Source organism: Rattus rattus, chromosome 8 (assembly GCF_011064425.1).
Source record: "Rattus rattus isolate New Zealand chromosome 8, Rrattus_CSIRO_v1, whole genome shotgun sequence".
Lineage (NCBI taxonomy): Eukaryota > Metazoa > Chordata > Mammalia > Rodentia > Muridae > Rattus > Rattus rattus.
The window spans coordinates 67,875,165-67,899,158 of NC_046161.1; the positions used below are offsets into that span (position 1 = coordinate 67,875,165).

Genomic DNA, 23,994 nt, shown 5'->3' on the forward strand with positions numbered 1-23,994 from the left:
CCCCTTACAATGTTCAAATACTAGATTCCATTGATAGGAGAAATATGTAATATATAAATATATATATGAATATATGTTATACATATAATGATGGAAAAATATATATGATATATATATATATATACATACATACATACATACATATATATCTGTACATTATCTGGTTCTTTGCTAGAAAATGCAATCAGAGGAAAATAGTAGCATCTATTTTTCTATGAGCAAAAAATTTGCCATTAACTGGTAAATAAAACACCATTGTGTGTATTTCCATATGTGTGCCACATTATTTTTCTCCATTCATATGTTGCTAGATACCTGGGCTGATCATATAACTTGGCTGCCATGGATGGTGCTACAAAAACATGGACATACATGTACATGTCCCTCTGGCATGTTGACTAGAAATCTTTCAGATATGTTCCTGGGAGTGGTATAGCTGCATCATATGCAACTCTACTTTACACACACACACACACACACACACACACATCACATACATACACATATACATATATATCACATACATACACATACACATATATATCATACATATACATCACATACATACACATCATATACACACACATACACATATACATATGCATCATATACATACACATATATATCATATACATATACATACACATAAACATCATATATATCATACACAAACATACACATATACTTTCTATACTGGTTTATAGTGGCTGGATAATATGTGCTCCCTTTTCCTACATCCTCACCAGGGTTTATTACTGTCATTCCTGGGCCATGGACCAATATGACAATGTGACAGAGATGTCTTTCAATTCTTCCAGAACCCAGAGTTTGCTAACACAAACAGGTAAGTTGTGTCTTTCAATCTTCCTCCTTTGAGATAAGGAGTAACATTTTCTGGTGTTTGTGTCATGCTATACACACTTGTCTTTACAAGACTCTTCTGCATGTATTTCTTATCTAATTATGCTCATTTTAAAAATCAAATATAGACTCAGAGACATTTAGAGGTGTGTCCAAAGCAGGGAAACTAGCGAGTGAGACCCAGTCAGGCTATTTTTTCTAAGTCAAGTGCATCTTTCAGCATCATGTGCTATTGGTCATGAATATCTTTATATGAAGGCCCAGAGAGGATGGAGAGAGCAATGCACTTATCTACAATATGATTCTGGGCTCAATGATAATCTTAGTGGCAGCGATTTGACCCTAATATAATGAGGGCTGATGTAGCGCATACATTTTATGGTAGTCCTCTGACTTCCTAGTGCTTTTGTGCTCAGAAATAATAACACTGGTAGTGTGTCATTATAGACAAAACAGCATTTTTCCATATGAAAAGGCATGGACAGTGAAGAATAAGTGATATTTAACTAATCAAAATTGATACCAACAGGGAGATTGTTAAGATATACATTCCTGTAAAAGTATTCCTTTTAGCTCTATCTTATGTAGAAACCCCATGTAGTTGCAGAGAAGCCCCTACGGGTGAGTTTTGAGGCTGGTGTCAAGGGCAGTTCCTCCAGCCAACCAGAGATGGGCATCTAGACAGTGAGAAACTAAGCACACAGGCTACTGCACAGCTTCCAAGACATTTGGAGCGCAGCTGGGGCCCATTTTGCTGCAGATTTAGAATTTTCAGCTTCAAAAAGTCTAAGCTGAAGAACAGCTGCTGTTGTGTGTGGCTAGCTCACACACTGGGCACGCTAAACTCATCCTGGATAGATTAGAACCAAGGAAAAGCGAATGAAACCAGTGGCTCGCTTGTAGCTCTTTGTAGGTTTCTCCTAGTTGGAAGATGTCGCTCATTTTAGGCAGTACCTGGCTATCAGGGAGAAAGCAAAATGTTGGGGAATGTTTTATTTGCAGAGGCATAGTCTAATATAATGTGATTTCTACAGGGATTTTCTCAGAATGACCGTGAAGACTTTTGGGCACTCACTGTTTGCTTTAAATAATAGAAACCAAGGGAGGAATCCAGTCACTGCTCTCTTAATGTAGTCAGAGTCATAAACCAGATTTTGCAACCTGAACTATCCAGACTGGCTGGATGTAGAGCCAATTAAGTAGATGGTTTCCAAGCGCTCTGTGTATAAGCAGCAATTGGGATTTATCATTATATAGATGATCTTATTTTTCACGAAAAGTTCCCCAGTCAAGTTTTTCTACCTCTCCCTGTCTGTTCCCCATCAGTATTCATTTAGATCCTATCCACCTTTAAAATACCCAGCTCAAATGAAATTCACATCTGTCCCTTTATTATGTATATTTATGTATCTCTTATTTCTTCCAAAACTGTCAGTGCCTTGAAAGCAGAACCAGTGTTTTACTTTGAAATACCTCCTCTATCTGAGTTTCTGTTACTACTGCGTGAGGACGCACCATGACCAAAGCAACTCTCGGAGGAAAGGGTTTATTTGGTTTACACTTCCGCATCACAATTCCTCATCGAAGGAAGTCAGGACAGGAACTCAAACAGGACAGGAACCTGGAGGCAGGAGCTGATGCAGGAGCCATGGAGAGGTGCTGTTTATTGACTTGGTTCCCATGGTTTGGTCAGCCTGCCTTCTTATAGAACCCAGGACCACCATCCCTAGGATGGCATCCCTCACCATGGGCTACTCTGGTCTTCTATCAATCACCAATTAAGAAAATGCTCTTCAGGCTTCTCTGTAGCCCAGCCTTTTGGAGGAATTTTCTTAACTGAGTTTCTTAACCTCTCAGATGACTTTAGCTTGTGTCGAGTTGACATAAAACTAAGCAGCACAACTGGTCCAAAACATACAGGAAATCCAAGACTCAATGAGAAGATCAAACCTAAGGATAATAGGTATAGAAGAGAGTGAAGACTCCCAGCTCAAAGGACCAGTAAATATCTTCAACAAAATCATAGAAGAAAACTTCCCTAACCTAAAAAAAGAGATACCCATAGGCATACAAGAAGCCTACAGAACTCCAAATAGATTGGACCAGAAAAGAAACACCTCCCGTCACATAATAGTCAAAACACTAAACGCACAAAATAAAGAAAGAATATTAAAAGCAGTAAGGGAAAAAGGTCAAGTAACATATAAAGGCAGACCTATCAGAATCACACCAGACTTCTCGCCAGAAACTATGAAGGCCAGAAGATCCTGGACTGATGTCATACAGACCCTAAGAGAACACAAATGCCAGCCCAGGCTACTGTATCCTGCAAAACTCTCAATTAACATAGATGGAGAAACCAAGATATTCCATGACAAAACCAAATTTACACAATATCTTTCTACAAATCCAGCACTACAAAGGATAATAAGTGGTAAAGCCCAGCATAAGGAGGCAAGCTATACCCAAGAAGAGGCAAGAAACTAATCGTCTTGGCAACAAAACAAAGAGAAGAAAAGCACACAAACATAACACATCCAAGTATGAATATAACAGGAAGCAATAATCACTATTCCTTAATATCGCTCAACATCAATGGCCTCAACTCCCCAATAAAAAGACATAGATTAGCAAACTGGATACGCAACGAGGACCCTGCATTCTGCTGCCTACAGGAAACACACCTCAGAGACAAAGACAGACACTACCTCAGAGTGAAAGGCTGGGAAACAACTTTCCAAGCAAATGGTCGGAGGAAGCAAGCTGGAGTAGCCATTCTAATATCAAATAAAATCAATTTTCAACTAAAAGTCATCAAAAAAGATAAGGAAGGACACTTTATATTCATCAAAGGAAATATCCACCAAGATGAACTCTCAACCCTAAATATCTATGCCCCAAATACAAGGGCACCTACATATGTAAAAGAAACCTTACTAAAGCTCAAAACACACATTGCACCTCACACAATAATAGTAGGAGATTTCAACACCCCACTCTCATCAATGGACAGATCATGGAAACAGAAATTAAACAGACACGTAGACAGACTAAGAGAAGTCATGAGCCAAATGGACTTAACGGATATTTATAGAATGTTCTACCCTAAAGCAAAAAGGATATACCTTCTTCTCAGCTCCTCATGGTACTTTTCTCCAAAATTGACCATATAATTGGTCAAAAAACGGCCTCAACAGGTACAGAAAGATAGAAATAATCCCATGCGTGCTATCGGACCACCAATGGCCTAAAGCTGGTCTTCAATAACAATAAGGAAGAATGCCCATATACGTGGAAATTGAACAATGCTCTACTCAATGATAACCTGGTCAAGGAAGAAATAAAGAAAGAAATTAAAAACTTTTTAGAATTTAATGAAAATGAAGGTACAACATACCCAAACTTATGGGACACAATGAAAGCTGTGCTAAGAGGAAAACTCATAGCGCTGAGTGCCTGCAGAAAGAAACAGGAAAGAGCATATGTCAGCAGCTTGACAGCACACCTAAAAGCTCTAGAACAAAAAGAAGCAAATACACCCAGGAGGAGTAGAAGGCAGGAAATAATCAAACTCAGAGCTGAAATCAACCAAGTAGAAACAAAAAGGACCATAGAAAGAATCAACAGAACCAAAAGTTGGTTCTTTGAGAAAATCAACAAGATAGATAAACCCCTAGCCAGACTAACGAGAGGACACAGAGAGTGTGTCCAAATTAACAAAATCAGAAATGAAAAGGGAGACATAACTACAGATTCAGAGGAAATTCAAAAAATCATCAGATCTTACTATAAAAGCCTATATTCAACAAAACTTGAAAATCTGCAGGAAATGGATAACTTCCTAGACAGATACCAGGTACCGAAGTTAAATCAGGAAGAGATAAACCAGTTAAACAACCCCATAACTCCTAAGGAAATAGAAGCAGTCATTAAAGGTCTCCCAACCAAAAAGAGCCCAGGTCCAGACGGGTTTAGTGCAGAATTCTATCAGACCTTCATAGAAGACCTCATACCAATATTATCCAAACTATTCCACAAAATTGAAACAGATGGAGCACTACCGAATTCCTTCTATGAAGCCACAATTACTCTTATACCTAAACCACACAAAGACCCAACAAAGAAAGAGAACTTCAGACCAATTTCCCTTATGAACATCGACGCTTAAAAATACTCAACAAAATTCTGGCAAACCGAATCCAAGAGCACATCAAAACAATCATCCACCATGATCAAGTAGGCTTCATCCCAGGCATGCAGGGATGGTTTAATATCGGAAAAACCATCAACGTGATCCATTATATAAACAAACTGAAAGAACAAAACCACATGATCATTTCATTAGATGCTGAGAAAGCATTTGACAAAATTCAACACCCCTTCATGATAAAAGTCCTGGAAAGAATAGGAATCCAAGGCCCATACCTAAACATAGTAAAAGCCATATACAGCAAACCAGTGGCTAACATTAAACTAAATGGAGAGAAACTTGAAGCAATCCCACTAAAATCAGGGACTAGACAAGGCTGCCCACTCTCTCCCTACTTATTCAATATAGTTCTTGAAGTTCTAGCCAGAACAATCAGACAACAAAAGGAGGTCAAGGGGATACAGATAGGAAAAGAAGAAGTCAAAATATCACTATTTGCAGATGATATGATAGTATATTTAAGTGGTCCCAAAAGTTCCACCAGAGAACTACTAAAGCTGATAAACAACTTCAGCAAAGTGGCTGGGTATAAAATTAACTCAAATAAATCAGTAGCCTTCCTCTACACAAAAGAGAAACAAGCCGAGAAAGAAATTAGGGAAACGACACCCTTCATAATAGACCCAAATAATATAAAGTACCTCGGTGTGACTTTAACCAAGCAAGTAAAAGATTTGTACAATAAGAACTTCAAGACACTGAAGAAAGAAATTGAAGAAGACCTCAGAAGATGGAAAGATCTCCCATGCTCATGGATTGGCAGGATTAATATAGTAAAAATGGCCATTCTACCAAAAGCGATCTACAGATTCAATGCAATCCCCATCAAAATACCAATCCAATTCTTCAAAGAGTTAGACAGAACAATTTGCAAATTCATCTGGAATAACAAAAAACCCAGGGTAGCTAAAACTATCCTCAACAATAAAAGGACTTCAGGGGGAATCACTATCCCTGAACTCAAGCAGTATTACAGAGCAATAGTGATAAAAACTGCATGGTATTGGTACAGACACAGACAGATAGACCAATGGAACAGAATTGAAGACCCAGAAATGAACCCACACACCTATGGTCACTTGATTTTTGACAAAGGAGCCAAATCCATCCAATGGAAAAAGATAGCATTTTCAGCAAATGGTGCTGGTTCAACTGGAGGTCAACATGTAGAAGAATGCAGATCGATCCATGCTTATCACCCTGTACAAAGCTTAAGTCCAAGTGGATCAAGGACCTCCACATCAAACCAGACACACTCAAACTAATAGAAGAAAAAATAGGGAAGCATCTGGAACACATGGGCACTGGAAAAAATTTCCTGAACAAAACACTAATGGCTTATGCTCTAAGATCAAGAATCGACAAATGGGATCTCATAAAACTGCAAAGCTTCTGTAAGGCAAAGGACACTGTGGTTAGGACAAACGGCAACCAACAGATTGGGAAAAGATCTTTACCAATCCTACAACAGATAGAGGCCTTATATCCAAAATATACAAAGAACTCAAAAAGTTAGACCGCAGGGAGACAAATAACCCTATTAAAAAATGGGGTTCAGAGCTAAACAAAGAATTCACAGCTGAGGAATGCCGAATGGCTGAGAAACACCTAAAGAAATGTTCAACATCTTTAGTCATCAGGGAAATGCAAATCAAAACAACCCTGAGATTTCACCTCACACCAGTGAGAATGGCTAAGATCAAAAACTCAGGTGACAGCAAATGCTGGCGAGGATGTGGAGAAAGAGGAACACTCCTCCATCGTTGGTGGGATTGCAGACTGGTACAACCATTCTGGAAATCAGTCTGGAGGTTCCTCAGAAAATTGGACATTGAACTGCCTGAGGATCCAGCTATACCTCTCTTGGGCATATACCCAAAAGATGCCCCAACATATAAAAAAGACACGTGCTCCACTATGTTCATTGCAGCTTTATTTATAATAGCCAGAAGCTGGAAAGAACCCAGATGCCCTTCAACAGAGAAATGGATACAGAAAATGTGGTACATCTACACAATGGAATATTACTCAGCTATCAAAAACAACGACTTTATGAAATTCGTAGGCAAATGGTTGGAACTGGAAAATATCATCCTGAGTGAGCTAACCCAATCACAGAAAGACATACATGGTATGCACTCATTGATAAGAGGCTATTAGCCCAAATGCTTGAATTACCCTAGATGCCTAGAACAAATGAAACTCAAGACGGATGATCAAAATGTGAATGCTTCACTCCTTCTTTAAAAGGGGAACAAGAATACCCTTGGCAGGGATGAGAGAGGCAAAGATTAAAACAGAGACTGAAGGGACACCCATTCAGAGCCTGCCCCACATGTGGCCCATATATATACAGCCACCCAATTAGATAAGATGGATGAAGCAAAGAAGTGCAGAAGTGTAGATCGCTCCTGAGAGACACAGCCAGAATACAGCAAATACAGAGGCTAATGTCAGCAGCAAACCACTGAACTGAGAATAGGACCCCGTTGAAGGAATCAGAGAAAGAACTGAAGAGCTTGAAGGGGCTCGAGACCCCATATGTACAACAATGCCAAGCAACCAGAGCTTCCAGGGACTAAGCCACTACCTAAAGACTATACATGGACTGACCCTGGACTCTGACCTCATAGGTAGCAATGAATATCCTAGTAAGAGCACCAGTGGAAGGGGAAGCCCTGGGTCCTGCTAAGACTGAACCCCCAGTGAACTAGACAGTTGGGGGGAGGGCGGCAATAGGGGGAGGGTGGGGAGGGAAACACCCATAAGGAAGGGGAGGGGGGAGGGGGATGTTTGCCCGGAAACCGGGAAAGGGAATAACACTCGAAATGTATATAAGAAATATTCAAGTTAAAAAAAAAAAAAAAAACTAAGCAGCACATGCTCTAGCTAGTGGCTTTAAAATTACACAATCTAATTGAGCTCAGAGAGAGCTTTCAACTTTCTATATCTCATACAACTATCTCTGTCTTAGATATTGTTCAGTAACTTCCACATATTTTGAAAGGTTATACCTCTAACTTTATACACGATCTCATGTTGCTAAGAATGGTAAGGAATGCCACTTAGATGATATAATCCAGTATAATTACAAGTGCACTGTTAAGCATGTAAAATAGGGGCCAGAAAGGTAGCTCAGTGGTTAAGCAAACTGATGGCTCTTCTAGAGGACCCAGGTTTGATTTCCATCGCCCACACAGCCGGTCTATAACAGCTGTCTGTAACTTCAGTTCCAGGAAATCTGATGCTGCTTTCTAGTTTCTACGGCTTTGCATGTGTAAGGTACACATACTTACAAATACTCATAAACATTAAATATCTTTGAAAGCATATAAACTTATCTAAATGTATTAGAAATTAGAATGAACTCATTTTCTCCATTATTGTATTTTATAATTGGTTATACATATCCAAAAATTACACTGCTAGCCTTTGGTATTATCGAAATCACCTGGATGTAATTTTGGTTACAGAGCATGTGAAGCTCAGGCTCTATTAGTGAAAAATGGTGACTCCAACCATAAGGAGCTCCCCACATGACAAATAAGAGAATCAGGATCGCCCAGTCCTGTTGGGTGTAACCTCTGTATTTAGGAACCAAATGCTGGTGTTTGTAGAGACTGAACTCTTTATTGACAGAGTTGTATAGCAAGAGTACATTCTAAGGGGACACTTAGTGGATAATAAAATTCTCACTAAGAAACTGAAGCTATGAAGAGACACTATTTCCTCCTCTTTATCATCTCTATTTCTTTGTTTTCTTCTTTCCTGTACATCCTCCCGCCTACCTACCTTCTGCACACTTGCCGACCATCTGTCTGTCCTCCACAATATTTTTATCTACAGAGAATAGTGAGATTTACTGAAATTAAAGCACCTGGAACATCAGTCTTACATCTGCAGTCTGGTTATAAGCAAGGGGAGTGGAGTTGAAGCAGATGCTGTGAATGTGTCGAAAGGCTCTTCCTGTGGGATTTTGCTTGGTTCGATCTCTTTTTTTAATTCTTAATCCCCTTGTTAATTTGCCACAAAACAATAAATGAGATAAAGTCTATAAAATTACCATATGTAGCATGGATCTTTCAAATGTATTAACAGTAATTTATTTTTCTTGTCCCCTACCAGCTCTGATTCTGAGTACAGCTCATACCTTATCTGGAATGCTGTCTCTGATTTTTGAACTTAGGGATTTTGAAATATTTTTATTGATAAAGCACAAAAAAATGGAATCTGAAATGCTCCAAAAAAAAATATCCTCATTTCCCCTGCAGTGCTGGGGTGTAAACCTGTAGGCATAATGTTTTTATACACTGTGTTTCAATCTGGGCAGGGCATTGTAATGCTTATACCCAAAATCTCCTGTCTCAAATTCATGCAAACAGCTCCTACCACTTATTCTCTACCTTGCCAATAAATGCTGATCACCCAATGACTGAACAGAATAGAGAATAGGGTGGGATTGCCAACCAGAGGAAGGAGAGAGGGGAGAGATAGAGAGAGATTCAAATTAGTGAGGATGGAGGGTTTGGAGCCATAAGGAAGGGGTCCAGAGAGAATTTATGGAAACACACCTGAAGCCCAAAGAGCCAGATCAATAGCAATATGCAAGTATCATGGGATGGTCTGGGAGGCAGCCACATTAGCACAGACAGTAAATATAGATCATTAATTGTTCAGCTATGGAGGTGCAGTTTTAAATAAACCTTGGTTTCTCTGTGGAGTTACTGGGGACTAACATAAGGTAAAGAAATATGGCTGCCAGATTAATTCACTGTTTACATTTATATTAAGAATAATTCATTTACACAAACCCCAGGCCCGGCATCTGCTAGAAAAGTCTATGCCACAGACTTGCCTTCCCAACCTGGAAACCTTGAAACTGTGGCTTGGGTTCTATAACATTTCAGATTTGAGAAACTTTGATTTAGAGATGTTCAGCTGGTATCCCCATTTGTAAAAATCATGTAGCTATTTGGTAAATAAATGATTCAGGACTGTGACTGTATTTGAAAATATTGTTGCCTTAAGTCTATGGCCAACTTACTAAATCAGAACCTTTGAGCACAGAGACAGGAAGGACACAAAACACACACACCAACCACAACCAGCATTCTGAGCAGAGCTTTGCTGCTGTTGTTGAAAACACTCCATGCTAACCCACCCCCTGGACAGACTGTAATCTCAAAGGCACCAGGAGCTTGCGTTTCCTCTAATCTTTCCCAGTGATTAGAGCTGGGTTGGACACAGGTGGGCACCAATTATGTCAGGCTTTGCTGAATTCATTGTCTTCACACATGCGCTATTTTCTCCTCCTGTGGGGTTCTGAAGAGAAATCAGATATTCTGGATTCAATTTGGCCTGTATGCCCAAAGAATTGAAAACAATGTGTTATCCGAGGAGCAGGAAACTTGAAATGTTTCTCTGCTTTGGAACAGCAGCTCCCTGTGAGCCACCAACACTAGTTTCCTCTCATTCTTCTAGCTCATATAAACACTATTAAAAGTGTGCTGTTCTGTGTTGTATGCTCATATCCGTGTATGTGTGTGTGGTATATGTGCACATGTGTGAATGCGTGTGAAGACTAGATAACAATCTTAGGATGTCATCCCTCAGAATCTACTCACCTTTGTTTTTGAGACAGTCTCTCATTGGTTTGAACTCATCAAGTATGCTAGGCTGACTGGTGGGTGAGACCCAGAAATCCACTGATCTCTGTATCCTCAGCACTTGCATCAAAAGTATGTATCATTATGCCCAGTTGTTACTGTTTAATTACATGTTTCTGCATTTGCCCACATATGGGTGTGTGCACGTGAGCCTAAGTTCTTACAGCAACCAGAAGAGGATTCCAGAGCTAGAGTTACAGTTGTGAGTTTTCCAGTGTGAGTGATAGGAACTGAATTCTGGTCCTCTGCGGGAGCAGTATTCCCTCTTAACCCTCAAGCCATCTCTTTTGGCTGTTTTACATGGAGGCTGGTCCCTGGTCCTCATGCTTGTCTAACAAATTTTATTTACTGAGCCATCATTTCCCCAGACGTTCTTTCAAAGTTACCTTGTGCAGAGAAAACCAAAATCTCCCCAAAAGAATGATCAGTCACGGTTAGGAATTCTGGGCAATAAGGAAAGGTTAAAGTGGGCCAGCAACTCACGTCTTATCCAAGAAGTCCATGAGCGGCCTCAGCACAATCTCCGCGTCCATCGCTGCGTTGTTCTTATTGGCTGTGCTGTTTCCGTTTGCTCGCATCTGATTTAGCTCGGCACCCATCTGCTTTATACACTCTTCAATTACAAGTTGGAAACTGAAAGTAAAGAACATAAACTCTGGAGGAGAAGCCGATAGGTTGCCTGGGTCTTAAGTCTACTTCTGTAGACTGAACTGAACCACTGTTTTGAAAGGAATTGTTTCCCTTCCCCATTTGTTTGAGGGCTTAGTTGCACTCAACACATACTATGAACCTTTGTATGCAAAGCAGACGACAGGGATGCTCTTCAGGGGGGTCACCGCAACCAGGATGGCTGTTCACTCAGCTACCGTCTGTGGTGGTGACAGCTGCTGTGCCTCTGAGGACATTTGGAGAAGTGACTGCTCTAGCGAGACTATGGACATTAGAACCTGCCTTCTGGCCCATTTTCTGTAACTCCACATCCTCTTTGCTTTCTCCAGTCTTTCCAGCAACTTCTTTCCAACCGACTGACCATTACTATGTAGGGTTCTCATAGTCATTGAAAAAAATACCAAGTTCCCATTAAAGTTGAATTTCAGATCATAAATATTTTTGTGTAAATGTGTTCATTCTGATATTTGAGATATGATCATACTGGGATATGATCATACTAAACATTACTATTCACATGAAATTCAAACCAAACTCTGCTCTCTCTAGATATTATACACTACGATGCTCTGAACTAGTTCTTTGGTCCAAGAGCCCCTCTCTAGACAAGTGCATCTGTTTCCAAATCCACATGTGTGGCCCTGGCATACATCCCGCATCTCATACCACTCCATTCAGCTGTCTGTGGAACCTGTCCACGTGCAAGTCTAAGCTCCTCACAGCTGCCATCTGAGCAACCACAGACTTGCACCAGGTACCCTAAATCTGATAACTTACAAGCTCCAAAATGTGCTCGTTTGGTCAAACTATCACCAGCCTTCACTCCCAACAGTCACTTTGTCCAAGTCTTGACAGATCACCTACCATGGAGGCCGGGTCTTGCTGCCTGTGTCAAAAGCCCTCAATAGCTTTCAGAGCTGATTATAGAAAAATAGGAAAACATTTCAAGGAGGACAACGGACAACAAGGATTACGCGTGGTTTTAGAGAGTCATCGCTTGCCACTCTTCACTGGTCTTTGTGGTAACTCAGCATAACAGCATCCCTGGGCTCTCTTGGTAACTTCCGTGTCTGAGGTAACCCTGGAAGTCTTATGGGCACTGTTAGGATCTTTCTTCCATGGGGAGGTTGATGGCTGCCCTGGCATCTCTTTTCCCTGAGGCAAATCCCAGCTGTCAACTCCGTACAGTCCTTCCTTGAACGCTCAAAAGGAAGTTACAGCCCCCTAACCACTCTGTATTTTTTCTTAATTATATTGTCCATTATTCAACACATGATATGCACTCAGTTATTTATTTCCTACCTATTACCTCCAGTAACTAGGAATTCTTCCAGACCAAGAACCTATCCACGCACAATGGTACAAACGACAATGCCTGGCACTACGTAGTTGGTTCAAGAAGCACTGGGTTGATCATTTACGATAGTGTGTTCTGTAGGCAGAGGTATGAGGATATATCTTAAATTGGGTTTTCTTGTCACAGACAAATGGCAGCCCTGAAGACATGACACATATATGAAGAAGCTAGAAAGTGGTGATGGTTTCCTGGATACACATCTGGAATTATCATGTTGTGTGCCTTGAATGTATATAGGTTTTACATGTCAATGTCATCATAATAAAGCTATTAAGAAGCGAGGGTTGGTTGAATGCACCCCTGGAGTACCCCCTTCTGCCTGCCTCTTGTCTCGTCACTGAGGATTTAAACAGCCTGGGAGAGCCACCCTTGCACTGTTTCTATTTACTCTCTGCATCTCTAGCACTGATGCTCATGGTCTCCACCTGAGCGTGGCAAGAGGGAGTTTAAAATCGTGGTAGCTTGACACGCATTACTAAGATGCTTCAAACAATGGGGATAATTAGAACATAGGTGCATCTTACTCGACGTCCTTGAATTATTTACACCTAATCCAGCCAGCTTCAGGCACTAATGGTTCCAGTAAAGAAATGGACAGAACCGAAGTGAGTAAACAATGTATGTGCAAGCAGAAATTTAAGGGGTACAAGATTTGAACCTTTTAGACCATCTTAACTCATCACTGCATGAACTCGCTTGGTCTGTGGAGGAGGCAGGTGGTCTGGAAGGATGTCAGGAGCCTCTGAAAGGCTCCGGCCCAGTTTGCCTTCATCCTGGCGTTATCACTAGGCCAACCTGACAGCTGAGGGTGCCGAGAACAGTCTAAAGTTTTTAATGACCTGAGATGCGATTGGCTTTTGGAGTGAGGTCTCCCCTTATTTGTAAGGCTTCGGCCTCAGCTCCTGAGAGGAGCAGGCTCATGCCGTTCTCTGGATTGACTTTGCAACATGATCATGTTGCTTGCCATGGGCTTCACAACCGTGTGTGACGTATCATAGCAACAGCATAGAATAATTATTCTTCTTACAAGGCAAGCATGATGGGTGGTCCGTTTGTTTCAAGAACACAAATGACCTTAACAGAACTCAATTCATTGTGATATTTTAAAAATAATGAAAGATTGGGGTACTGGGCATCTATGAGTCTTTGGTATGTAGGATAAAATCTATGATCTTCTGTGTCTGCATCAGTCTTCTCTTAGTCTATTCATTTTTGTTTGAAAAGGACATTGACAAGCTCAGCTAAAAGTAGAACCAATAACTAATGACCAAAGCCTTCTTGGGTACCCAAGGAACCAAACAATCCCTCCAGCCCCTGAGAGTTCCTAGGAGACAGCCTTGAATTATTTACACCTAATCCAGCAGCAGGGAGAACCCACTAAGGGAAATCTATTTTATTTTGGCCAAAAGGAAAAATCTCTCCAGTCACTCGCTGGGCTGCAGAAACACAGCCTCAGGTTTATGAAGCCACCTATTTACTGAGTTATACAGAAAACACAACTTTTCCCTTTGTTCTGTCTCTGCTCTAGTACTTCAGGCTTTCTCATGCTTCCTCCGAAGCTCTCCTTCCCACCACATGGCTGATTTCCATTCTCCCTCTTCCTCCTCTTCTCCCTCCTCTTTCTCTTATACCGAGCAACTGCTGGGGTTTACAGCTTACATTCCCTGGGGTCTTTCTTTTTTTTTTTAAGATTTATTTATTTATTATATGTAAGACACACCAGAAGAGGGCGTCAGATCTCATTACAGATGGTTGTGAGCCACCATGTGGTTGCTGGGATTTGAACTCAGGACCTCTGGAAGAGCAGTCGGTGCTCTTAACCACTGGAGCCATCTCTCCAGCCCAGGGCTTTCCTTTTCAAACTCTATAAAACTGTCCTCAAAGCAAGGCACTTCTACAGCCCTGAGAGCATCAATCCTTCCTTCCGAAGCAAAGTCTGCCTCAATTCTTTCAAACCTGAGTATATAATTTAGTCTTTGGAGCATCGTTGGGATGATAACTCTTGCTAATATATTCAGTCTTTCTCTCTCTTACACAATACACAAATTCAAAAGTTTCTCATCAAGAGGATTTAGACAGCTTGGAAAAATAGTTTCTGCTCTGTTTAGCTATCTTACTTCCCATAAAGTTACGAGCAGGTCTCACTTTATTAGACTCCAATTTTCTTCCTCTAAAATCGCTAATTTCTTGCTGCCTTTTGTAGCTGAAGGCAACCTCCCCTCCCCCGGCCCTACCCTGCCCCCACCCCATTGTTCTTTAACATTTTTCTTTGGTTAGCACATTAATTCACAACTAGCATGGAAGCCAGCCCAAGAGGGCTGAAACAAAGCCCCATTACTGTCACCTCCTGCCAGGGCAACTGAACCCCACATCTCTGAAACAATTCCTGCCATTCCAACTGAAGATAGAGAGAGCCTCCATCTTGCTGATTTGCAGTGAGGCTGAACCAGCAGGCTCATGAAGGTCATTGGCAACACAGCACAGAGACGAGATACTAAGGTCAATGCAGGGCAGAGGGAAGGACAGGCGTCCTAAGCTCCAGACAGGGTACTCTGTGTCTGACCTGTGAAGTTAGGTTCCAGCAAGACTATGCTACTCCATTTAGAGGATCTGAGACCACACCTCTGACAATCAAGAGGACTCTTAAGTCTGGGGCACTCCTGTGCTTCATTCTGCTATCTGAGAAAACAGTGCTTCTAGAGTCCCTTCGGTCTTTCTCATTAATTGTGGCCTTAGTTATCACTAAATGTTTACAAATCATTTATCTTTCTAAAACCAAGTAGAGGATGAGAGGTGGGTAGCTTTTACCATAAAGATAATTTTATAGCCACACTGAGAAGCCAAGCACATAATTTAAATGGATAAGCAAACATTTATTGAAGCAATATTTTAAACAAATTTTATATTAAATTAATGAACCTCTTCAAAGATATATTTAATTTAGACCTGTTTTAATAATTGGTAGTGAAATGATTGCTCTCTCATACTGGGGCAGAATAAAGTTTATATCAGGTCACTTCTCGTTCTTTAGAAACATATCAGAGTTAAGGCAAGTTGGCTTAAAAATATGGATGCTCAAAGTCTCTAAACTCTTACTCATGAGGTAGTTGGAGTCATGAACCCTAAGTCGTGCTGACGTAATGTGGTATGGGGCTAGGTGTTGTCCTTCTGAAACGCAAGCACAGTGGCATGCAAGGCTCCAGCAAAACGGATGCTTCTTATGTAAGTTTTTGCTTCTTCCTCCCTCTCTCCGTTCTTTCCAGAACTCTGCTTTCTAGTCCACACTGGCATTACAAATGGTTATGAGCTGGTTTCTGCCTTCAGAGCAAAGGGAGAGAAATCAACATCGAAGCCTAGAGACAAGCGTTGCGAGTACCACAGAAGCGAAGGATGCTCAGACATCTTTCAGCAAGGCGCCATTCTTGGATCCTGGCGTCACGAAAGGTTTTGCAGAGGAGAAGATGCTTAGACCAGGTCTTGAAGCAAAGTGAGTGGTCAGTACAAATAAAACCTGATACGGTCAGGCAACTAGTGAGGCTGCTTACCTTTCTCCATAAGTGACGCTGAGCGCATCCAGAACCCCGTTGAGTTTGATTTGAAGTTCTTTCAGAATAGTGCTAGCTTCGGGGTCTAGCTGCAGGGAGACCATAAACAACATCACTTGGGAGTTTTAAGAAAGAAACTCCTGTTTGCTCCTCTGAGAAGTGTTGTGCTTGCAATATGGAGACTCTAAACAACAATAAAGACATACTTTTTTCCTTTTTTTTTTTGTTGTTCTTAAAACGCAAAGGCCTACGAAACTGGGGAAACCATTAAGGATTCTCATAGGAGAGAATGTTGTTTGATTCACATAACATGCTGAATGAGGTAGGAGCTAGAGGGCAAAGCTTTGTCTTGCTTACAATGATGGGATAGAAAGCATGGCGAGATTACTTCCCAGAACATGATAATTTCATGCTTTGCAAAACCCAATGCTTTATATACACTAATAGAAAATGTGCTCTGATTCAAAATATATTTCAGTGTTTAATCCAACCATAAGTAAATAGGTATGTTAGAAGAGCATTCGATAAAAAAATGTAACTTTTGAGAACATGCTGAGCATTGCAAATCTAAAATGCCAGGGACCACAAGGCCTTCCAATCTCTGTCTGATTTTGAAGTCTTTGCCTAGAGTTTGCTCGCTTCACAATTGTTATTTAAATCCTGAAATCCAAGACAGTTCAGAATGTAAGACACTAATGGTACCTTCAAGTTTGGAGCATTTTGCATTTTAGGCTTCAGGATGATGGATGCCAAGCCCATGCCGTTACTGGGAGGCGTTTGAGTACATTTTCCAACTGTGGAGTTTTAGGTAGAAGGACATGCAGATCCCCTAAGCCCTCGGGTTTCTTTGAAGAACACTGGTCTGACTTTTTCTCTGGGTATTCTGTGCAACCCAGGGTAAGGTTCAAAGATGTCTACTTATTTTTTTTTTAAAGAATTCATTTTTTTTTGTAATGGCAGTAAAACATCAACATGGATTTTACCATCTTGGGAAGTTTATCCCATTGGTTGTGTTTTTACAAATTAGAAGTACAGTTGAATTATAAACAGAACAAGACCTTCTAACAGATGTAAACCATCAAGCAGAGATAAACTCATGTAAAGATAGTGTCACAGTCTCTGAAATTGAAATGTCAATCTTCCTTCCTTTGAGCCTTTAGAAATTAAATTTCCTCTCATTAGTGTGTGTAGTTCTTTGACAAATTGGTCTTCTAATGAAAAGAGGTTGGAATGGTGCCAAAATCTTGAAGTGAAACAAACAAATTTGTGACATATAAGCCAAAGACCTAGGAAGTATATGAAATGAGTGTGAGTAATGGAAGCTTGTAGGATTTTATCCAAAGAAGTGTCCCTGGAGTACACAACAATACTCCCTGGGACAAGATAACCTGCAATACTCCAAGGGTGTTTTTTTTAAAACTAATAAATGGTTAGCAAGAATGGTGTGTGTGTGTGTGTGTGTGTGTGTGTGTATACAAGTGTGAGAGGGTGTGAATGATATGTTAATGTAAGTTTTTTTAAAAGTCTTACAAAAAAGATTGTTAGTAGGCAAGCATTTATTTACATTTTTACCATAGCCTCTGTCCATCTATCTGTCTGTCCATCTGTCCATCTGTCTGCCTCTCCTTCCTCTCCTCTCTCCTCTCCCTTCTTCTCTCCTCTCTTCTGTTCTCCTTTTTCCCTCCTACTCCCTCTCTTGACCTTTTTCTCCTTCTCTTCTCCTTTCCTTTCCTTTGTTTTTGTGTTTCTTTCTTTCCAAGACAGGGTCTCTTTACATAGCTCTGTCTGTCCCAAAACGTGTCATATAGACCTGAACAGCCTGAACTCACAGAGATCCTCCTGTCTCGGCTTCCTAAGCACTGGGACTAAAGCCATGCAATACTGCATCTGGCTTAATGTTTTTTCTTTAAAGTATAGATAATTTCTCACTTCGTTTCACAGACCTTCCTCAAGCAATCCTCACCAGAGGCAGGCAACAGCTCTAGCATGTGTAAACTGTGCACTTTTATCTTACTTTGTATTCAAAATTCTTTTATTGTCTTTTCTATAGACTTTGGCTTCCTATGCAAGTCAATGTATCCCCCCCAGAGTCCTGTAAGACTTGCATGTACTAAATATATGAAAAGGTGATGGGAGATGATCCACAAAACCAACAAGTTTCCCCATGGGAGTTATCCTGATGGCCAGTATGATTCTCCATAGATACGTTTTCTGTTAATAATATATTTTTGCTTTTGAAATAAAATCTTTTATTCATTAGCAACAACATATTCTGACTTATCAAGTCACTCTTGATTTCAAATACCTACTTGCCAGACCATGTCAAATTATACTCTGACATTGGCTCAGAATTCAGTTACCATACCAACTCCACATGCATTTCTGCTTCTTTTTCTAGCACCCATTCTCTCTCTGTGGATCTAATCAGAATATATGTTCTTTAACCCTCTTAAAATCATTGGCAGTTAAACGGATCATGAGGGTCTTGCTGCGGTTACAACCTGTAGGCTGCAGAGGGACATTTAAATGGTATCTCATTAAAGTCACCTGTAAAATAGATGCCAGGGAAGAACTCCAGGTCTTTCCTGTGCCATTTACTTCTTCACAGCTAATTGCTGCTCCCTTTCCTTTCTTTCCTGCAGCCTCTAGGGTGCCTGCTCTGTGCTCAGAGCTCTGCCTCAGTGGTACAGTGCGTTCACTACCCATCCAGAGAACTACGGCTGAGGAGGGAAGGCCATGTGGTCTGCCTATCATCTCTCTAGAAAATGAGGCCAAGATTTATTTGTCCACTGTTTAAATGCTTCAATATTTTAAAATTAAAAACCCTTAATACTTTTTGCATCAAATCCTTTAATACATCTACATTAATCTGCTCCCTATTTTTGTGCTAGATCTTTTGACATTATTTTTATTTAAACCTTTTACTATGCAAGGTCTATCACCATTTCTATGAAAACCAAAGCATCGTGTCTTAGAAGACCTCTGTTCATTTGAGGACTTTCTCCCTGCCTCTGGGCCTTTAACCATGCTTCTTGCTTTGTTGATGAATAATCAGTCTATTATTAATCTTACTTTCCTGCTCTATGAATATATGCTGATGACATTCACGTACAAACAAAAGGCAGAATAATGGAAGAGAAGCTAACCTTCTCACCAACATCTGGCTACTTGCCCCCTCTCCTTCACCTCTGAACTTCTCACAAGCTTGAAACTGTGCTCTATATCTGTCTGCATCTTGGAAACCTCTATTGGTCCACCACAGCATGGCTTCTGCACTGCAGTGCATGATATAGGTCACCATGATCTCTTCACTGCCCAGCCTGGTGACCTTATTTATCCTGCTCAGCATCTGTTCATACTGCTGCTGATCTCTCAAACCCTTACTTCCTTGCTTGCCCAGTTTTTCATGGCTTGTCCTTCTTCCTGTTGACTACAAGTCCTCTCCATACTCTTTAAATATTAATGCCTTTAATCTTCCCTTTCTGTTCTTCATTCTACCTCCCCCTGAGCAACCACCTTCAAGACTATAGTAACTACCTATGCGAAGGACCCCCTAGTTCTCTTCTCTGCATTCTCTAACACAAGTCTTGACATCTTGCCTAGTTTCCTAGGTGCCTAGTAGATTTTTCCTTCCAAGGATCCATTTGTACCTCCTTCAAAGCATATAATCATGGGGCTCATCTTTCTGGCTTGACTTATTTCTCTTCTTGTTTTCTCTGACTTTGGTAAAATGCAGATGTCATGTTTGACCTCCATATTCTTCCTCCATTGATACTTGGATACCAAGATGTGCCCAATCTTGCCTCTGAAACATCTTCCCTAGCTCACTTGTCCTCTTGAAGTCTTGACTTAGTATTTTTCTCATCTAATTTACAAGTTGTGTCATTTTTCTGATTTCTCTTTCCATTCTCCCCAGTGGTTGTTCCTACTAAATAATCATAATAAATAATGGTTGATCTAATAAACTCAAGTTTGATTTAACATTTTTTGACCTCTTAAGATGGATTTCAGCAGGGAAGGGCTTCTAGGAATTTCTCACAGTCTTTTCTAGCTCTGTTTTTTGTTGTTGTTGTTGTTTTTTGTTTTTTTTGTTTTTTGTTTTGTTTTAAAAAGGCTGATTCTCTCCAACAGCTCCATTTTTCAAAGCCTATTCACTCCATTGAGGCCTTGTTCAGCTGGAAATACAACTGGGAAATCTGTGAGCATTCCATGGAGAACCTGGCACGAGAGCAATATCCTTGTAAGTGACAGCATCCCATCAGAAAGTGGTACGGTGTCTGAAATAAGATATGTGGTCAGTATTGTAAATAATTAATCACAAATGATACAGCTCTGAGGCTGGTACTCTGTTTTCATTATTATTTGTATTCTTTTTTGGAGAGGCCCTCCTCAAAAGCTCTCAAGATCGCATGATCACATGGTTATGTGTAGAGGCAGAGTACTGCATATTCCTCATCTGACCTGGAAGGACATGGATGCTGGGCTAGAAATGCCAGTCACTGTGTGTAAATTCACAGCTTAAACTATGGTTTTGGCAAGTTGAAGACTCTCAGTGGCCAAATCACAGCATAACTAGATAGTGTATATAGTTAGACACTATTATGGTACATCAGATTAACGATTACTTTTAGATATAGTGAGGTACTGTCTTCGGCTTTGACAAAGCTACGTATTAGGTATCAATGAGCGACAAAAGTTTCTGGGAAAAATCTGTGTCTTCAAAGACTGATTAACTGATTGGAGCTACAGTGCTGTAGAGAGGTTGGAGTGCTACAGATCAGGAGGCTGATCACCATATCTGGGCTAGCTTTAGCCATCTGAGTAGCCAGTTTTTGCCCATCCCTGTGTCAGAACTAACATTTGGTGACTAAAAGATAAGAACTATTTGGAATCTCTTAACTTAGCAGACCACTGGTTTTCACCAACCAGAAAGCTAAGAATGTCATCACTTGAAGGCCTATAGAAAACCTTCTCCGAACTTGCTATAACTGTCTCTCTGACGTACCTACTCATGCATTTTAAACTTGCCTTGATTTAGGACCTTCTTTATTCTGTAAAACTACAAAAGTTCATGCAACTGCTTCCAGGTTAAAACATAGAATTCAGGGCCACCTAAATCTGTGCTCCACGGTCACTCAACTTTGCTCTAGAATAAACTATCTCTTATTTCCTTTCAGGCAGTGGTTCTCAACCTTCCTAATGCTGCAACCCTTTAATACAGTACCTCATACTATAGTGAGCCCCCAACCATAAAATTATCTTCATTGCTACTTCATAACTAATTCTGCTACTGTTATGAATTGTAATTTAATATCTGATATGAAAGATATCTGACATGACTCCCACAGAAGGGTCATTTGACCCCCAATAGGGTCACGACCCAGAGGTTGAGAACCACTAGTTTGAGGCAAAAGCTGTGCCTTTTTTAGTTATACAGACCAAACAATAAATACAATATAGATTACAAGAAGCTAAGAGTTCTTCTAGCTCATTGTTCTCTTAGTTTTCTGTTAAATCCAATTGAAAACTCTATTCACAGAGATGGCTGTGAGGAGACAGAAACCAGGCAGCACCTGCAAATAAAAGGCCAGGATGTCCGAGATGTCAGATGTTAACTTCTTGTTGGTTGGTGCTATGAAACTAAAAATAACTGATTGCATTTTCTGACTTCAGCCACATGCCATCTCACCTTTGGGTTATATCCACACAATGAGATGCTAGAAGTTTGAGTTTACTGTGGAATAAAATACAGCACTTAAATTTGCCTTTGAATGGCACTTCCAAGATTAGAAAGTGATCTTCCCTCACAACCCTTGTCTCTCTTTTATTATTCTGACTTCCTGAATAAACCCAACATTTTTTAAAGTAGTGTTATCTTAGCACTCACTATATTTCTGCTGCCTAGTATGTTTTACAATGCTTTGAATTATGTGATAGATGGGTCAAACCTGAGGTGAAGAGCTGGGGAGAGATGCTTAAAGTGGTCCAATTAACATAGATGCCTAGCTTCTGAGTGTATGGTTCTCAACATTCATAATGCTGCGACCCTTCACCGAGTTTCTCATGTTGTGGTGACTCCCAACTATAAAATCATTTTGTCCCTACTTCATAATTGCAATTGTGCTATTGTTATTAATCATAATGTAACTACCTGATATACAAGACCCCCCCAGAGGGTCATGACCCATAGGTTGAGAGCTGCTGTTCTAGGTGCTGAAAGGTACCCTGGCTCTTAATTGCTGTTTTATGAGTGCTTATTCTTTGCAAACTCCTCCAGGCCAAAGACAATGAAAAATGCGTTTATTTTCTACCCCAATTCCTGCCCTCCTGCAGGTACAATAACTCTGAGTAGGCACAATGGATAATTAAACTTTTTAATTTATAAATACTTGAAATTGCTTTGGGAGACAATTTTAGAGCTGAAAGTAAGTTATAATTAATTGAATTGTCTGTTTTATTATTGAGCTGCCTAATATATGTTTTATAATTCAATTTATTCTACAATTTATTTTATACTTACTGAAAAATGATTAAAAACAGGATATTGATCCTCATTAATTTATTACTAAATGAAATTTCTGCTTATATCCAGAAGCCAAGATCGAACATATCATCTGGAGATTTGAACATATCCTTATTATCTTTAAAATTGCAAATTAAAAAATATAAACACTAGGAAGCAAGACGATGCATAGAACGTAATGAAAAGTCTATATAAGGCTTTTAAGAAATGACAAAGTTTTGCATATTTTAGGACTGTTATAATAACTACAAAAACTTGACAATTCTATTGTGTATCGTTCCAAACTCCATCCAATCATGTTAAATCAAGATTCAGAGAACAGAAAAGTTCGATGGCTGAGGGTGGTCCAGAGATGAGGTAAAGGTGTTTGGAGTTGTTATCTTTTCAGCTATGTCTGTGAGTATTTGTATGCATGTATGTATGTTCACCATGTATGTGCCTGGTGCCCATAAAAGCCAGAGAGAGCATTGGATCCCCTGGAACTAGAGTCATAGGCAATTGTGAGCCAACGTGTGGGTGCTGGGAACTGAAGCTGGATCTTCCGGAAGAGCAGCAAGTGCTTTTCACTGTGGAGACATCTCTCCAGCCCTTGAGCTGTTTTTAATCATGCTGTTTCTAGTCTACAAAGACAAAGTAGTGGTACTGAGTCCCAAGGCCAGCACTGTCAGTGTCACCACACTGGGGAATTTGTTTTCTACTGGAATCACACAGTCCTGCCTGTTACCTGCTGATCCAAATCCTCTGGGGCTGGAGTCAGCAGTGTGTCTCCTTAATCTCACCCCAAAGCCAGGGTGCATGCTGAAGTTTAGTGACTGCTGATATGGAAACCTCGTCTTCAAACAGTGAGCCTCCATCCCAGAGTCCCTGCTTTCCTCTCTGCCCTGGAGCCGCCCCTTACGTTTGCGTGGGGAGTAGATTTGGGGAGGACTTCAGTGATTTGTATGTCACACTCTGGTGCAGCCAAATACTAGCTCAGCACTAAAAGATTCAGAATAAACCAGACACACATGATTGAAACACAAGAATGAAATAGACAGTGGGGTATGCTATAGATTCCTTGGCGCTATTATGTACAAACACAAAACTTATGGTCAAATCCTCACCATGACTTGACTCAGAAAAGTCAGTTATGTCTGAGACATGTCAATAAAAATCATGTTACC

At 40.4% G+C, this 23,994-nt stretch overlaps 1 protein-coding gene across 1 annotated transcript in view; it reads right to left on the reverse strand.

Moving 5' to 3' along the window:
- The window catches only part of Unc13c (unc-13 homolog C), a 443,880-nt gene that overhangs the window by 61,070 nt on the left and 358,816 nt on the right, over positions 1-23,994 (reverse strand). Inside the window, exons 24-25 of the mRNA XM_032910033.1 lie at positions 16,309-16,397; positions 11,221-11,370 (exon numbers count right to left, since the gene is read on the reverse strand). Of these exons, the coding sequence (XP_032765924.1) occupies positions 11,221-11,370; positions 16,309-16,397 (239 nt within the window). The remainder of the gene's footprint in view (positions 1-11,220; positions 11,371-16,308; positions 16,398-23,994) is intronic.